Source organism: Penicillium solitum (assembly GCF_028829755.1).
Source record: "Penicillium solitum strain IBT 25940 chromosome Unknown utg000003l_segment0_segment0, whole genome shotgun sequence".
Taxonomy (NCBI): Eukaryota; Fungi; Ascomycota; class Eurotiomycetes; order Eurotiales; family Aspergillaceae; genus Penicillium; species Penicillium solitum.
The window spans coordinates 3,551,300-3,567,411 of NW_027072123.1; the positions used below are offsets into that span (position 1 = coordinate 3,551,300).

Here is a 16,112-nt window from a genome sequence, read left to right on the forward strand (position 1 = left end):
CAGCCAATCAGCTTCGATCTGACCGCAAAGGTTTACCCGTGGACATTTCCAAGTGGGCGGTTGTATTCCAAACTTCTTGAGAGGAATAGTCCGGAACAGTGGCAGATTGGTCTTGGCTGACAGCACTCCCTGTCCCCTCCCGCCTCATGCGAACATTGCCCACGTCAGAATTAGGGCTATGTAAGGATATCACTGTGGCTGAGAAACTTACATCTATATTAATCCACAATCCAGCCCGGGCTTGTCATTTTTGAGCATTTATTTAATACACCATTGAAACAGAATTCAAATCATTTACACAAAGGCAAGGTCAAAAGTCTGAATTTGAGGCTTGAAAAAGAGTGAAAGAAATACATGTACATTATTCACGCTGTCCTAAAGAATCCATAGATACAAAAAAACACTAACCAGCCTTCTCAATAGTATCAAAGACCGGCACCCCCAACTCCACGGTCGTCAGGCCAGTATTGACCTTCACCTCCACAATCAATCATTTCTGCTATTGGATCGGCAATAGCTTACCGAGCTCTCACCCCCCACAAAGCCATCTTTGGACTCGGAGTCAGCCTCCATCTGGAAGCGCTGTTGTCGGCGGTACATGCGCCAGAAGACAAGACTGCCATGGATCTGGGCCGTGGAGAAAGCCACATGGAGGAGCGGCGTGACAATCTTGAATGCAAGCCGCCATCGGTCCCACGTGCTTGCAAACAACCACATCGTCACAACCGTCTCGGTAATTGTACCCAATGCGGTTGTAAAACAGGAAACGAGGAACACTTTGCTCAGAAACTGGTGACGTTCGGGGAAGATGCGGTAGAGAATGATAGCGACGTGGGGGAATAGCTCGAACACGATGTCAAATGCGCCTAAAGCCCAGGGTTATTAGTATTTTGTTTTTCTTTTCATCGTTAGTCCAGAGCCCCGTCTACCTACCCCAGACAGTACAGAGAACAAACTCAATATACGCGTCGGGCTCGCGCAGCGGTCGCAGACTGATAGCTATGGCAGCTTGCCCAATAAAGATTGTCCCAACGTGGTGCATCACGGCGACAGGTGACAACTTCATGCGGTAAATCAACTCGAAGATGTATATACCAATCAACATTTGTGCCACAATAATCAGGATATCCCCCAGGGTGACTGGTGAGCCATGGACGAAAGGCGTGTTGAATGATGGACCTTTGCAGAACGCGACACTAACGAATGGGTATGCGGCAAGAATCAAAATGATCACTTTGGTGGCACCGGCGATATGGTGATTCACGAAGCCACGACGGTTCAACTCGCTCATCTCTGTATAGATGGAGCCATATAGACGACGGATGAGGAATCCTTCAAGGATGTAGAAGCGAACGAAGAAGCATATCACCAACACGATGGAGATGATCAAGGCGGAAAATGGTGCCAAATCGGAGATTGGACCTAGTTCTTTTGTGCCTAGAGGGATTGGGGGAGGGTGTCGTGCGTGGATCTTCATTTTTGTGTGTTTGGGGAGTGAATGTATTTGACAAAGAAATAACGCGATCCGATAATGAGAGACGAGGATACTAAAGAGCGTAAAGAATGAAAAGAATCAAGAAAAAATGAAAAGAATAAAAGGAATGACAAGCAGGCCTTGCAATGTGCGTTGTTTGAAGCACTCGGGGACTGTCAAGTGTGAAATCGGAAAGGTTTTGCCGGAGAAGAGAAAGAGTAGCGAGGGTCGAAGACCGAGGGCCGGGGGAAGGCAACAACCTCACCACCCCCGTGCCCGTGGCCAATAGACCCCGCACACTGTAGACACTACACGGCTTTAAATCGGCTGTAAATGTTTCACTAGCTTGATGGGAACATTCAGCCCCACAGAACATACGAACATTGAACATTGAAGTTACACCATGCTCACTCTTTCTCTGGTAGCAGATTTTTTTTGTCTTACATTGAAATAAACTTTATACGTGTATTTTCCCGGACCTGAGTTAGTAGATAAGAAATAAAATGTGAGTTCCTGTCTTGAACAAGCAGAGGAAAATTAGGTAAAAGTTGAAATGAGAGATTAAGTGTTAGCCAAGCTTTGTTGGACGGCAGCAAAAGCTTAAGCAGTGGATACTACATGTAGGTCTGTATGGTGATTGGCTGCAGTATTCTCCATTCAGGGTCATTTACCTAACTAGTATCGGGTACTTTACCCTTGTTCAGCCCTGCTTAGGCAACAGAATAAATAACAACGTTGCCTGCTCAACTGGTGTGGATTCATTGTGGAATCTTACTGCATTGACGCAAATATAAATAGCTGAATAATAGGGGGAATTAGGTTGCCTGGAAACTTTCCGGGGAAAAGTCAATTGGCTTATACTTAGAATAAAACAAATCCATGGATGAGACAACTAACTATTCTTGTAATTACCTACATACAGTACCATTTATTGGATGTCCGCTTGAGTTGCAGGAACAATGTATCCATGGATCTTCAAGTGCAAGTGTTCGAGAAAAATGATCCTGTCCTTCATGACGATACCGCCTAACAGAGGGAGGTAGACCTTCTGAATCATAATCGGGCATATTTTGATTTCTATCGGACATTTTGTCTCACATCTGGATGTCGAGGGGATGTGTCAAGACAAATGTCAAGTTTTGACTCTCCTCGTAGCGAAAAGGGTAGATACAGAAGGTTTTAGATGCCATCGCGCCAACCCATATAATTTGCTTACCGTCCATTTTACCGATTTGCTCTCACCTACATACTCAAGCCTAGCAACCATATGATTCCCCGGCTTCTCCATCTAGAGAGTCATTTCTTGAGCCACTAGGGGGGAGAGAGCAGGCAATTTGACTGTATTGAAGCTAACTGCACTGTGTTTGTAGGAGCTACTTGGAGCTGCCAGTCCTGTCAAACAGGATCAGGTGACTTCAACTGTTCAACAGATATTCTGCGCAAGAGATCTTTCTATATGTAACCTTGTAATTTTCTGCCTGGCAAAATCCCGGTCGGCGCGATGGCATCTAAAACCTGCCGTGGGTAAGCACTGAATATAAATGTTGCGGGATATCTAAGTTTTACCTTTCTGTGTTTTTTACAGGCCGCTAAGAAGAGTAGCTGTAGAAATGAGGAATCAAGATCAATCAATGCTGTTTGGTTACTAAATATCGCGGATGAACCAGAACACGCCTCGAAGTATTTCTAAATTCAAGTAGATAAAGTATCCATAACCTACCCGAGGTACTTCAGTGTTGCATCCGAGAAGTGAGAAAGCCAATTACATAGTAGAAAGCGAGAACTATCAAGGCCAAGTGATTTCACTATAACAGAGGGCCCAATTATTGTAATATCTAGTCCAGGGTACAATGAGTGACATACATTCCAATTCCTCTTGCCCTTGTTATGCTTATAGAACATATCGGAAGTGCAGATTTTGTACCTGATATAAAAGTTCGTTAGTTAGGACATTCGACTCTAGGGCGGAATGATTTATGGCTGAAGGAAAACTCACATCTGTCATGTCAGATAAGCCGAGGGATACCGCGGTAGCGTGTTGGTCTTCAGGGCCATTTGGGTTGAGAAGGTCACGCTAGGTGTCTTTTAGTAATGCTGGATATAAACAACGATCCGATAGGCAACTTACTCTTTTGTTCTCCCGAGCGTTGACTGTATACATAACGATGACTATAGCGATTTGTACCACGAAGCATACAATCATAGACGCAAATCCGGATTGATATCGAGGCGCTTCCCTCGAAAAGAAAAGCTGGGGTCCAATGAGATTGCCGACACAATAACTGTTCCCGAGCTTAGTATAGAACAATAATTCATAAGAAATAGCTACCACTTACCCGACGAAGAATGAGGATGCAAACATGGTCTTTTTGGTTCGACCGGCGACATTAGATTGCAGTAGAGTCAAAGACAAGACAAAATTGACACTGAAGCCAACAAGAAGATAATAACCGCTGTAATTGATTAGCAAATTTCAGAAATGTGGATTCTAAAGAGAGAAAGTACTTACATCAATCGACCAACACGATTAGACTCGGGGAGGGCGAAGATTAAAACACCTCCAAGAAGGGCGACCAAAAGTCCGCCAATCATCAGGAAATGCCGGATGCCCTTAAAGCGGGTGGCCAAGTAACTGGAGAAAATAGGGTTAGAAAAGGCAGGAATATTGACACTGCACTCTCGCAACATACCCTGAAATCCATAATGCCAGGACTTGTGAAGCACCCGATGGCATACCAAGCAAAGTAGACTCAAATTTAGTGAATCCAAATCCATTGACTATAAGGGGGGCAAATGCAGACACAGCTCCCTGAGAAGGATTAGCTTGGCTTGGCTAAGTGGATCGAGATGAAAAGGGGGTCGCACGTTTGGAATGGTGTTTGCCAGACAATGCAAGTTGATCAACCAAAATCGAGGGTCAAGCAGGGCCTCTTTCACTTGTTCCATCTTGAATGTTTTGTTATCAATGCCCGTCTCATTCTCAAGAACGCGTAAGACCGCAACTTCCTTTTCCCTCTCTGAAAGCCATTTGGCCTTTGTCGGATTGGACGGAGTCACAAGTATGAAGATAATACCCCAAACAATGGTTATCGAGCCGAAGATAATGAATGGAAATTTCCACGCTAGAAGAGCAGCATGTAAATGCCCGATTCCGTAGGCAATTAACCCACCGAGAATATTTGCAACGCCGTTCATGGAAAACCAAATGGAGGTTCGTAGGGGTTGTTCCGATCTACAACCTATGTGAGCCATAAAAAAGAAAGCTTTGACGGTGTGAAGTGACCAACCTCGTGTAAAACATTGTTGTTAATAAAACAAAGCAAGGACTCACGCCAGCTTCTAATATACCAAGGAATAGACGCGCTGTAGCCAAACCAGCAAAGTTGTGACCGGCAGTCATAGATAAAAGAGTGGCACCCCAGAGAATGATGAAAATACCACATGTCTTCGCTATGTCGAACTTCTGAAAGAGCATATTGATTGGAAATTCGCCTGCCATATAGCCCAAATAGAAGATAGTCGTGAGCCAGGAATACTGATCATTAAACAGATGAGCATCTTCTACCATGCCCCAGAGTGCGGCGTAGGAGACACAAGACTTATCCAGGAACTGCAAGATAGATTTTAGCAATAATATCTCCTCAAATGAGTATTATGACATACCTGGATCATATAAGTAAACGCGAGTACAGGAAGTAGAAACATATCGATTTTTCGAAGAACCTTTCGAGCTTCGTCACTATCAACTTCAACAGGGTGGATTGTTCCATTAAGAATTGCCGCCCCAACATCGAGGTCCTGGGTTTGTTTCATCTCGCATTTGCTATCAGCAATAGGATCCGAGTCTGTCTGATTACTTGGAGGACTTGGTTGAGTCATGGTGAGCGATATGAGTCCGAGAGATCGAGAGCAAGACACAATGTATGCAGCAGGAATCTCGGAGTGTGCCTGCCATCAATTGGCAGCACAACCCTAAATACATGTAGTATTCCCATTGGCAAGTGGCATATCTCGATTTAGTTGCCAAGATGCCAATATCCTTATCTGTGGGGTAAATTAGCTTTTTGTCGCCACGTTTGAGTTGCTGCCATACCACATGCATGGTTCTATACTCGGCTTAGTCCCGAGTGAGTCCCGAGTGCATATCCGATATCGGTTTCGGTCGGCCCGACCGGTGTTTTATAGACAAGGCAAGTTTCCCCCAATCAATACTTTTGATAAGGCGCCTCTCCAATACATTTTCACAATAGCGGAGAATAAAAGGTTGATATCAATTGACACCAGACTTACGATCCAGCAAACTTTAGCTTCACAGTGCCATAGACATGGGCGACCGTATGATTTTGCAGTCGACTGATGTGATCAAGGAAGTTGTGAGCACGATTGACGATGCTAAAGATGAACTGCGACGCTTGAGTCTTGAAGTTGGTCTAACTTTCCATGTATTCCCGTCAGAAAAGGAAAACAAAAGAACTGACTTGATGGTTTCAGATCTTCAATAACCCGGAGCTGATTTTCAAAGAATACAAAGGCTGTAAGCTGTTATCAGATTGGTTGGAGAACCGTGGATGGACAGTCAATCGCGGTGTATACGGCCTTGACACTGCATTCGAGGCAAAGTTTTCGGTTCTTGAAGGAGGGAGAACGGTTTGCTTCAATGCAGAGTACGGTATGTGCTCCCCCGATTATGTGACAGTGCCTGCAGTATGTTTCTAATCAGAATAGATGCGCTCCCTGGCATGGGCCATGCTTGTGGTCATAATTTGATTGCTATATCCTCGTTGGCATCGGCAATTGCACTTGAAACTGTCCTTAAGAATCATCAAGTCCCTGGTACAATTGTCGTGATGGGAACACCAGGCGAGGAATCAGGCGGCGGGAAGTGGATCATGGCGACAAACGGTGCTTGGAAGGGGTTCGACGCGTGTGTCATGACACATGGCATGCGCAATTTTAGCACGCCCTTGTGTTTGACCAAGGCTTCATGGAAGGTGCGAGTGTGCTTCCATGGCCTAGCAGCGCATGCCGCTACAGCTCCTTGGAAGGGGCGTAATGCCTGCGATGCTATTGTGCAGGCATATAGCGCAATCTCAATGCTGCGCCAGCATCTTGAAAAAGGGCATAGTATCCAAGGATGCATTCTTGAAGCTGGAAAGGCTTCAAACATCGTACCCGATTATGCCGAAGGGCTGTTCAGCATTAGAGCTCCCACTATGAAGAAGCTAGATGAGCTCAAGCCCAGATTCGAGCCGATATTTAAAGCAGCTGCAGATGCAACGGGATGTACCGTTGAGGTTGACTGGTAAGCATCATGTGCCAAGTAAATGGCCGATCTATTTAATTAACCTTCATCTCTTGTGTAGGACTGCCCTTTATGAGGATGTTGTTTCTAATAACACACTTGCTGAGCAATATCGTGATTACATGGTACAGCACCTGGGTGTAGAACCAGAGCAACTACCCACATTGGAAGAATCTCGGGTGCTTTATGATCAACCGGGATGCTCGTAAGTTTCCTATCCTTCAGACTTATTCACCTTTCAAAACCTGATAATTGTCGAACAGGGACTTTGGTAGCTGTTCCTATATTTGTCCCGGAATCCAAGCTATGTTTTCGATCAATGCAACCGATTTCCCACATTCAATTGGATTCCGTGAAGCATCGTCTGGTGAGTTTGCCCACCAAGAGGCACTGCGAGCTGGCCAGGCAAATGCACTTGTGTGCTTCGACGTCCTCACGAACGATAAGTTCGCCCAGGAAATGAAGACGGAATTTATCGAAGCCATGAAAGAAGGTGGCCGTTGGGAGGCATAAGGGAAAAGTTGATAAAATTTGTATATAAACAAAAGGTTGAAATATTCGAGAAGAACCACTGTGCTCATACAGAAGGAAACATACCCAATGTGGGGAAATCGTCATCCCACGCCTAAGGAAAACAGTCAGGTCTTCTCACAAGAATTAATAAGGAATTATCTTACCATCTCGTCGATAAAGCTCGGAATATCAAACAGAACATTGGGAGGAATTTCCGCTCCGGGGTTTTCAAGCGACTCAGGGCTAAGAACAGTTTGGGTTAAAGCTCCTATTCGATCCACACCTTGTCGTAGTTCATTTGCCGCGTCTAAAGATCCTCCTTGCTGAAACATCTGCGCTGCTTGTCGTACTCTGGCTAGAAGCCGCTGGGAGTCAACAAAATCGTAAGCCAAAGGAAGCGCCTTGAAAATGAAACTGATGGCGTAGTATGTCGGTGTGCAAAAGTAGTCCTACAAAGCCATTTTGCGGTTAACAACGATTGAAGATAAAATAAAGAGAAGCTGAACATATAAACGAATGTAGCTTTCTCCAATACACGTACCATTGTGTAATAAAATGATCGCCTAAACTCATGGGACTCGTACTGAGTCTGGATTATTAGACTTGCGCTATCCAAGGCTCGCCGAATAAATTCTATTCGGGCTGGATCAGAGCTCAGGTCTTCCGCTGATCCCACACCCTGCAATGCTAGACCGTTGATATACCTTTAGAGAGAGAAAATAAGCTCATGTATTTATGGGCTTTTTGTAGTCTCGTAACTCACAGTTTCATGAAGGCAAATGGCATTAGAAGTCGGTTTCTATCCTGCCTTTCTGGGAACGTTTGATAGAGTGGATGTATGTTGTTGTTGATTTCATGGAACCACTGATCAACCAGTTCATCGGAGGAAGTGAAGAGATCGACGACCTCTTGCAACAATGGTTTAGCCGTCAGTTGAGAGCTTTTAAGATGCCTTTTCAGATCCCCTAGCCGCTTATCAGTACGAGAAAAAGTAAATTGAATTCAAACCTGATAGGCTGACCAGTTATTGTGAAGCCTTTAATATAGGCACGGATTCTGTCATCTACGGGGCGATGATGTGGAGACATGGCGATGTACTTTGCATAAGGTAAATAATCCCTCATGTTGTTAATAACGAATGGCCGGCTGATGTTCGTTCTGCGGGAATTTAGTGAGAACCCAAGAGGCATGATGTCGTTTAACTCACTGCAAATCTAAGCAACATAAAGTAAACCAGGTCCTCGCACGCCCAACAAGATCTGGGGTATACTCGGTCTCCTCATCTCCAATGATGATAGCCGCCTCATGTAACTTTAGCTCAGTGGCTACTGATACAATATAGCCTATTAGGCGTGTGCGACCGGTCCACGTTACGAAGACTATCATGGCCTGCAATGCAAGTAGGTCGGGCACCGGTCCTTGAAATGTGTGCGTAATTAATTTGTCAACCGCGGCAACGTATTCCTGATATTTTGCCGGTCTCACGGCCCTTGATGCAATTGCGCATATGACAGCGGACATGAATGGGTGATTTTTGACAGTTTCGCCCGGCGAATACAACTGGTCATCTATAACGGAAACGACCGTTCTGCAATTAGTGAAAAAGAAATCGTATAGCTCATCCCATTCACTCTCAGTGGTGATAATGGGGGAATCAGTGTTAGAAGACGAGGTGTACGTTCCCGCAACTGGGACGGCAGCTGGTTCACGCTGCGATTGCAACGTCGGGGAAAATCCCGTATTGCTGTTATGAGATGACCCGGCAACTTCTGCTCGCAAATTCTCAATTTCGAGTCGCAGCTCTCGCTCCACCAAATCCAAACGCCGCTGAAGAAGGGCTGTTTTGGCTCTGTGTCATTATCAATGGCTGTTAGAATAAAATGAATCACAAAATAGAGATTTACGATGGATACAACGAGAACCTTACTCGATATCTGATCCAGGTGATACTGGCTGGGCTGCCCTTGGAGGGACGAAGACACATTCAGCATTGCTCACTCGGCATCGTTGGCATGGTATTTTGCTGGGACCACCACATTTGAGCTTCTGTCTCCTGCAGCGCAGACAGGCTGAAAGCGATCTGGATTTGATACTATGTGAGAATGTGTGATAAAGGCCATAAGCCGGAAGCGTACCTATTTCCATCGCTCATGATTGTTAGCCAAAGTGGGCAAGTTGAGTGGAAGGAGATGGAAGACAAACCAGACTCCTGATAGACTGCCGATAAACTACCGATAAGCCCACACGCGGACGTAGATGCCTTAGAGCCTTAATATTAAGTTACAGCCATCGATGATTCAACTACATCCATAGAACTATAATTAAGTTCATACATATGTATGGAATTCACTAGGCATTATGTACTCCGTACCGATGTAGGTATTAAGCGTCAAATATGCCAAAAATATGGGGGATCTGCAGGTGGATTTCTGGATATTTACCCGCGAATACATATCCTCCGATATCCCGTATCAGACTTCGAAGTGCATAGTTACATATCACAATGTGCTACAAAATTCCAAAGTACTCAAATCTATAGAATTTAGTTAAAGATTTCGATATTATCATTCTGGAACCCATACAAAATTGGTAACCTATTTTTGTTAAAATACCCTACGACTCCGGTCAAGAAGTACGGGGACCTTAACAAGACTTCACTTTATTGCTAGAAGAATAGTTGACCGCTTATGCGGTCCCGGAGCCTTCCAAGGCCGATGTAATGAGGTTCTATTGAAGTAACAATCCGTAACTACATATATGTACATATCACCTTGGAACCGAATGTGGGGGGACACGTTCGGCTTCGGTCCGACCGATACCGACACTACCCTGATAGGGGAGGTAGCGCAAGTATATTATTTGTTAAATGCCATTTACCCTTGATCGCAACTCGGTGTTTAAAAGTCCAAAAGTTCTCTCAATCACTACAGCCCCCTCTCATCTTGTCATTTTCATAAATATTGAGAGAGCTATCCCAATCAAAGCATAATAATGACGGCGATCACTCTACCCCATTCCCATGAAAATGGAGATGCAGTCTCACATGGTCAAGATGCCGAGGATATTCAGGATCTCCTGCAAATAATCGATTCGAAATCCCAGCAACTGTGGGAAATTAATCAAAAGGTACAATCGCTCGCCAAACAACTTTTGGGCACGTCTTTTATCCAACAAGCTAACACTGTTCCAATAGATCCACAGTAATCCAGAGCTTGGTTTCAAGGAATTCATGGCCCACGATAATATCACCTCAATGCTCGAAAAATTGGGCTTCGAAGTCACCAGACACGCGTATGGTCTTGACACATCGTTTGTTGCAGAGTACGGCCAAGGGGGTAGAGTCGTGGCCTACAATGCGGAGTACGATGCGCTTCCAGGAATTGGCCATGCCTGTGGACATAACCTCATTGCCATGATGTCCATCGGTGCCTTCCTTGGAGTTGCCGAAGCTCTTAAACAACAAAACATCCCGGGACGAGTTCGTCTTGTGGGAACACCTGCCGAGGAGGGCTTTGGTGGAAAGATTCCTATAATCAACGCCGGTGCTTATAAGGATGTCGACGCATGCATGATGGTGCACCCCGGACCCTTTACCGAGTGCACTGGATTCACCGGTGACGCATACATGCCTACACTTGCAAGCCTGAAATTCACTGTTCGTTTCACGGGCAAGACCGCACACGCTGCTATGGCTCCATGGGAAGGTACCAACGCGCTTGATGCAGCTGTTCTATCCTATAGCGGCATTGGTGTGCTTCGTCAACAGATTCACCCTTGCAATCGTGTGCACTGTGTCATTTCGGAAGGTGGGCTCCGGCCAAACATCATCCCGGGCTCTTCAGCACTGGACTGTTACATCAGATCTCCCTCAGTAGCCATGGCGGAGGAGCTCTTTGTGAGAGTGGAGAATTGCTTCAAGGGTGCGGCCTTGCAGGCTGGATGCACTATGGAGGTTCAAAGGTTGTGGCATATTTTCCGTTCTTCATAGCCCACTAGTAGCTGACATCAGAAGCAGGCACAACACTTACGCCGATTTAAGACCGAACAAGCCTTTGGCAACAGCATATACACAGGCAATGGCTCAAATTGGCACAGAAGTGAAGTGCGACTTGAACTCATCTGGGGTGCCAGGGTCGACGGACCAAGGTCAGCTCTTATCCCCTTAATTCAGATAACATCCTGAAGGTTAGAATATTTTGACTAATATATAATGCAAATAGGAAACGTCACCTACGAGTGTCCCGGTATTCAGGCCTATGTTGGTATCCCAGCTGGCCCCGGAGCGAATAATCACACACCTGGGTTTACTGCGGTGGCAGGAAGTAAAGAGTCGCATGAGCTCTGCATGCATGCCGCAAAGGGGATGGCTATCACTGGTTTGAATATGTTGAAGAAAAATGAGTTTGCTGAACAGGTCAAGTCGGACTTTGAGGAAGACAAGATACGACGTTCAGTAGACTCGGAGCCTAGGATGCTAGCCGGAAATGCAGGCTTTTGCTAAATATATATTACTTTAGAGAATACATACTGAATCTATACTGAGATTATACGCCTGTGTGCAAAATCTATCGCGGCTTACCTGCCTTTTCTATGGTGGATGCAGTTGTACCCATTTGCACTTATCTGTCCCGGACTGTCATATGAGAAAGCCCTAAGTGTAGTCGCTTTGTTTTCATCTTCTAACACCCCGCATAAAGATTTCGATAAGGAGTTTGACCTGCATAACTAGAGTTTGTCAAGAAGTTTAGCTTGGATTAATATATATTCCATAACGGGATCTATTTTATGACTTGAGTATTCATGAAAAAAGTACAAAAATGGTGGTTGCAGTTTCAGCAGCTGCATCTAATATACTTTTGTATACCACGCACTGCTTATCACGGTTCTCCAACCACTGGACTTGGCGATTCCCTCGTAGATTTAAGTTGATCCTTTAGGGTACTGCAGAAGTGTGATCGCGAACGGATGAACTCGCCTTTCCATATCAAGAGGAAAGGAATCACGGACATCAGTGCACTGAGTCCACCTAAGAGACTACAAGTTCCTGCAATTCCTAGATGTGAAAGCATCGGATAACTTGCCAGGGGAAGAAAGGTGGCAAGGAATGAGCGACTACAACTTGAAGCTGCATTGGCCGATGCTGCAAAAACCTGATATGCGTCGGTCACGTAGTTCCTATTTCATGTCATATCAGCGCAGGTTCATTTTGGCATATCGGGACCAAGTTAATTCCTGACTCACAGAATAGCAATGAAGATACACATGAAGCCCATTCCAAAAGGAATACCAGCTATCATGGGCACTGCGAAAGGGACATAGAGACGGGAAGACCAACCCAGCCAGAAGAGAGAGATCACAAATAATGGACCACCTAAGCAGGCAAGTGGTAGACGATAGTACTCTTCCTTGAGTTTCCGAGAAGAATTCTGGACCACCCGGCGCAAGATTTGCTCATATATCCAATATATCGGCAGACTCAAAACGCAGCCTGCACCGATTGTCAACTGGACCAATCCACATTGACCTGGCGATAGACCGTAAAGATGCTGGAAGACTTCCGGGAAGACCTGGAATGACATGTAGAAAATGGAATAGCACAGGGCTAAGTACATAGAGCAGGCGGTCACAATGGGTTCCGTGACTAGAAGATGCAGAGGACGTAGCAGTACGTCACTGATAATACGCTTCCATGATCGGTGTTGCTTGTTGATGGGTGTCGGTTGAGAAATCATGAAATTCTCAGGAGTATATTTAGCCGCAAGGGTTTTCCCATATGTTTCCGGAAAGAACACAACGAAAATATGTGTTACCCCTGCAAATATCAGGGCAACCCAGAAAGACCAGCGCCAACCTAAGGCTGGCGAGGTAAACCCCGACACGATAGGCCCGAGCATGGGACCAAAGCCGGTTACCTGAGGATATGTCAAAGAAGAAAGAAAAATGGGACCGTGGATACGAAATCTTGTTACATACTGCCATGAAGACGGCTATGCTCCAACCTCTAGCCTTCGGATCCTGGTAAATATCCGCTAAAATGCCAGGACCAAGTGCGACAATTGCGCTTCCAAAGATTCCCGTAAAAAGCCTAAAGACCAAAAGTGACGCCCACGTGGGGGCTAACGCGCAAGCCATTGTGAATATTGTAAACATGGGGAAAGTCGTAATAGCAATTAGTCGACGTCCGAACTCTTCACTGAGTGGCGCCCATACAATTGGACCTTCACAAAGACTAGTGATTAGTTCGATCTCACAGAATTATCAAAATCCAGCCTTACCGAATACGTAACCTATGTCAAAGTTAAAATAATCTCTTTTGTATTTTGTCGAATAGGACACTTACCAACTAGAAATATAGACATTGGCAATGCCTTCTGCAACTGAGACTCCACACCAAATTCTTTGGTGATTGATTGAATGGCATTACCAGTCAATGAGCTCCCCATACTGCTGTTGAGAACAGCCAGCATTGTGGTGAGAAAGACAAACGCTTTTTTCGCCTGCGGTTATACCAATATCTTTTTGGTTTCGCTGCGATTGGATGGGAGACATACCCCAGACCAATTGTGTGGATTTTGGGTATCAGAAGCCCAGTCAAAGGAAGAAACATCTGATACCTTTATACTTGCTTGGCTTGCATCTTTCCCAGACATTTTGATTCGTCTGGTGAAAGGTAGAAGACGGCGGTATCTGACCTTGTTCCTGACCTCGTCGTTGACACTCAAGGTCTATTGATTTGCTTTGAAGCGAGAGGTAGTTTCGCCAGACGAATAAATAACTAGGACGAAAATAAAATGCACACGATGGTATAGAATTTTCAATGCTTTTTAAAGTCATTCAGTTTTGTTATAGTAGAAATTCGTGGGCTCCCAACCGGTCGGGCCGAATGGCCCGATACCGAAGGATTGTGAGGCTGTTAGCCCATGTCTTCCCCACATCACAGTCGACATTGAGGGGTTACGATTTCCATTCCTACGGTTCTCCTCTGTCTCATCCAGCACTCACCGGATTCATGCATCTGCAATTACCCCCTAACGTATTAACGTAAGAAGTGCACCCAAATCAAACAAACCCTCGCACTCCAAGCCTAGCCTTGGACAATCTCCCGGAATCTTGATGATGTCAACCCTAGGTATTACCAACTCTGGAGAGACAAGCTTCAAGCTCTACGAAGGCGAGCAGCAAAATGTAATCGTTGGTCACCCAGTGGTATACAAATACATTGCCGGGGACAATGACCCGTCCAAGCCCCTCGTGGCATTTGTCCCGGGCATGGCTCACAATGGACGCATCTCATACGGCGGTCATGAAGGATACCGCAGCGAGGAATTTCTAGCGCACTGGTTCCATGAGCATGGATATGGTTTCTTGGGCATTTCCTACCCACTCGACGCGGAACTGCCCTTGATGTCAGCAACTAGTCCCGCTTTCACGATCCCCGATTGGGGTGTCCAAACTGCGGGAACAATCAAGGCGGTAATCGAAGAGAACCATCTTCCTCAAAGCGTGGTGATCTTGGCGTGGAGTATGGCCGGAAAAGTCCTCCAGCCTGTGACCGTCGAGGCTAGAAGACTTGGAATCGATGTCCAGCTCTTTATTTCCCTAGCAGCTACCCCTTCCCTTCCTGGTCTTCTTCCTACTGTATCGAAGGAACGGCTGAACCCGACAGGCTCGGGCTACCTGAGTCTTCCATTTTTGAAACAGTTATTTCTGCAACAGATTGATGAACAGGAAAAAATCAATCACTTCACTGAAGGTCGTCGTTTCATTGAACCTGCCATCTACGAAAAAGAGTATTTTGGTGCTACGCCTATCGGTATCACAAGATTTGGACTCCTATTTGATAATGAGACGAAGGAGTTTGTGGAAGAAAAAGATAAGTGGCAGTTGCTGGAAGATGGCCAGGCACATAATTACGGTAGCCTACCTACTATGGCTGCCATCTACCCGACAAGTGGATTGGACTTTCGTCATTCGATCACGGACAAGGCAACATGGTCCTACCTGATGATTCAGCGTGCAATGGCGATGTTTAGTGAAGATGATAGAGTGAAACAGCTCTCCCAAGTCAAAGACGATCTCTCTGCGGATAAGTTGGCTGCGCGGAGATCATCATTCCAGCATCTGCAGAGGATCGTCTTGGGGATCCCGGAGCTTATGACTGCAGATATCATCGGCAATCACTTCTTCTTTTGTGGCGAGAGTGGAGCAAAGAGGACAGTTGAAATAGTAATTGGGTTCCTTTCTAGTTCGATCGTTATTCAGCAAAATCTTGAAGATTTGCTCAACGCCTGTAGCAGGGAATCCACTACACCGGATTCAAATGCACCATGAATGAGTTACTTTCTTACGTGTTCGCGTTACTCGCGTGAATGTTTTCGGGCGTTTGATTGTGTTGTAGTGGAGTACTACGTGGGGTAGAAGTAGAAGTAGAAGAAGAAGAAGAAGTTGTTAATTGTCAAACTAGTAAATCAGGGTTTAAATACCCTCTCCATCAAACTTCATCCGAAGACTGCTCAGTCTGTCAAACATAGATACCTGCATGTTCAACAGATTGTTTGATCTATATAGGAAACCCGGACGAACGCTTCCCACTTAGCCGGTTCTATCTACTTAAGACCATGTGTCCCTTCCTCACCTCTGGTTGTATAGTGTGGCGTAAATCATCGGCGATGGTGAGAAGCAATTGATGCCCAAATGCAATTGATACTTGACTGCACCATGTGAATTTTGAAATCCGTATCTGCTTTCGCTCATGGAATTGGGGTTGTTTCAACGCTAACACTAATTGGGATTCTAACAACGCGGAGGAATAAAGATCCGAAA

The 16,112-nt window shown here is 45.4% G+C and overlaps 7 protein-coding genes across 7 annotated transcripts; 3 read left to right on the forward strand and 4 right to left on the reverse strand.

Moving 5' to 3' along the window:
• Positions 1 to 403: 403 nt before the first annotated feature.
• N7455_005269 (uncharacterized protein) lies at positions 404 to 1,477 on the reverse strand (the record flags this gene model as incomplete). Its single annotated transcript, XM_065604996.1, has 3 exons — positions 404 to 472; positions 523 to 866; positions 934 to 1,477. The coding sequence occupies 3 exons, from the start codon at positions 1,475 to 1,477 to the stop codon at positions 404 to 406; spliced, it is 957 nt and encodes a 318-aa protein (XP_065461896.1).
• A 1,888-nt stretch (positions 1,478 to 3,365) lies between these two features.
• Positions 3,366 to 5,353, reverse strand: N7455_005270 (uncharacterized protein; the record flags this gene model as incomplete). The annotated part of the gene is made up of 9 exons (XM_065604997.1): positions 3,366 to 3,398; positions 3,471 to 3,548; positions 3,603 to 3,756; positions 3,811 to 3,927; positions 3,984 to 4,106; positions 4,165 to 4,283; positions 4,340 to 4,706; positions 4,762 to 5,084; positions 5,138 to 5,353. 9 exons carry the CDS (start codon positions 5,351 to 5,353, stop codon positions 3,366 to 3,368), a joined length of 1,530 nt encoding a protein of 509 aa, XP_065461897.1.
• Positions 5,354 to 5,799: 446 nt separating this feature from the next.
• On the forward strand, positions 5,800 to 7,289 carry N7455_005271 (M20 family metallopeptidase; the record flags this gene model as incomplete). The annotated part of the gene is made up of 5 exons (XM_040955296.2): positions 5,800 to 5,898; positions 5,966 to 6,143; positions 6,200 to 6,776; positions 6,838 to 6,981; positions 7,040 to 7,289. The coding sequence occupies 5 exons, from the start codon at positions 5,800 to 5,802 to the stop codon at positions 7,287 to 7,289; spliced, it is 1,248 nt and encodes a 415-aa protein (XP_040814103.2).
• A 64-nt stretch (positions 7,290 to 7,353) lies between these two features.
• Positions 7,354 to 9,441, reverse strand: N7455_005272 (Zn(II)2Cys6 transcription factor; the record flags this gene model as incomplete). The annotated part of the gene is made up of 8 exons (XM_065604998.1): positions 7,354 to 7,401; positions 7,454 to 7,738; positions 7,831 to 7,993; positions 8,053 to 8,254; positions 8,311 to 8,447; positions 8,497 to 9,138; positions 9,217 to 9,369; positions 9,425 to 9,441. 8 exons carry the CDS (start codon positions 9,439 to 9,441, stop codon positions 7,354 to 7,356), a joined length of 1,647 nt encoding a protein of 548 aa, XP_065461898.1.
• An 839-nt stretch (positions 9,442 to 10,280) lies between these two features.
• Positions 10,281 to 11,790, forward strand: N7455_005273 (M20 family metallopeptidase; the record flags this gene model as incomplete). Its single annotated transcript, XM_040955511.2, has 4 exons — positions 10,281 to 10,415; positions 10,483 to 11,249; positions 11,305 to 11,435; positions 11,510 to 11,790. 4 exons carry the CDS (start codon positions 10,281 to 10,283, stop codon positions 11,788 to 11,790), a joined length of 1,314 nt encoding a protein of 437 aa, XP_040814144.2.
• A 376-nt stretch (positions 11,791 to 12,166) lies between these two features.
• On the reverse strand, positions 12,167 to 13,756 carry N7455_005274 (MFS general substrate transporter; the record flags this gene model as incomplete). Its single annotated transcript, XM_065604999.1, has 5 exons — positions 12,167 to 12,464; positions 12,531 to 13,201; positions 13,263 to 13,507; positions 13,565 to 13,576; positions 13,630 to 13,756. 5 exons carry the CDS (start codon positions 13,754 to 13,756, stop codon positions 12,167 to 12,169), a joined length of 1,353 nt encoding a protein of 450 aa, XP_065461899.1.
• A 649-nt stretch (positions 13,757 to 14,405) lies between these two features.
• On the forward strand, positions 14,406 to 15,620 carry N7455_005275 (thioesterase domain protein; the record flags this gene model as incomplete). Its single annotated transcript, XM_040955377.2, has 1 exon — positions 14,406 to 15,620. The coding sequence occupies one exon, from the start codon at positions 14,406 to 14,408 to the stop codon at positions 15,618 to 15,620; it is 1,215 nt and encodes a 404-aa protein (XP_040814121.2).
• Positions 15,621 to 16,112: the final 492 nt, after the last annotated feature.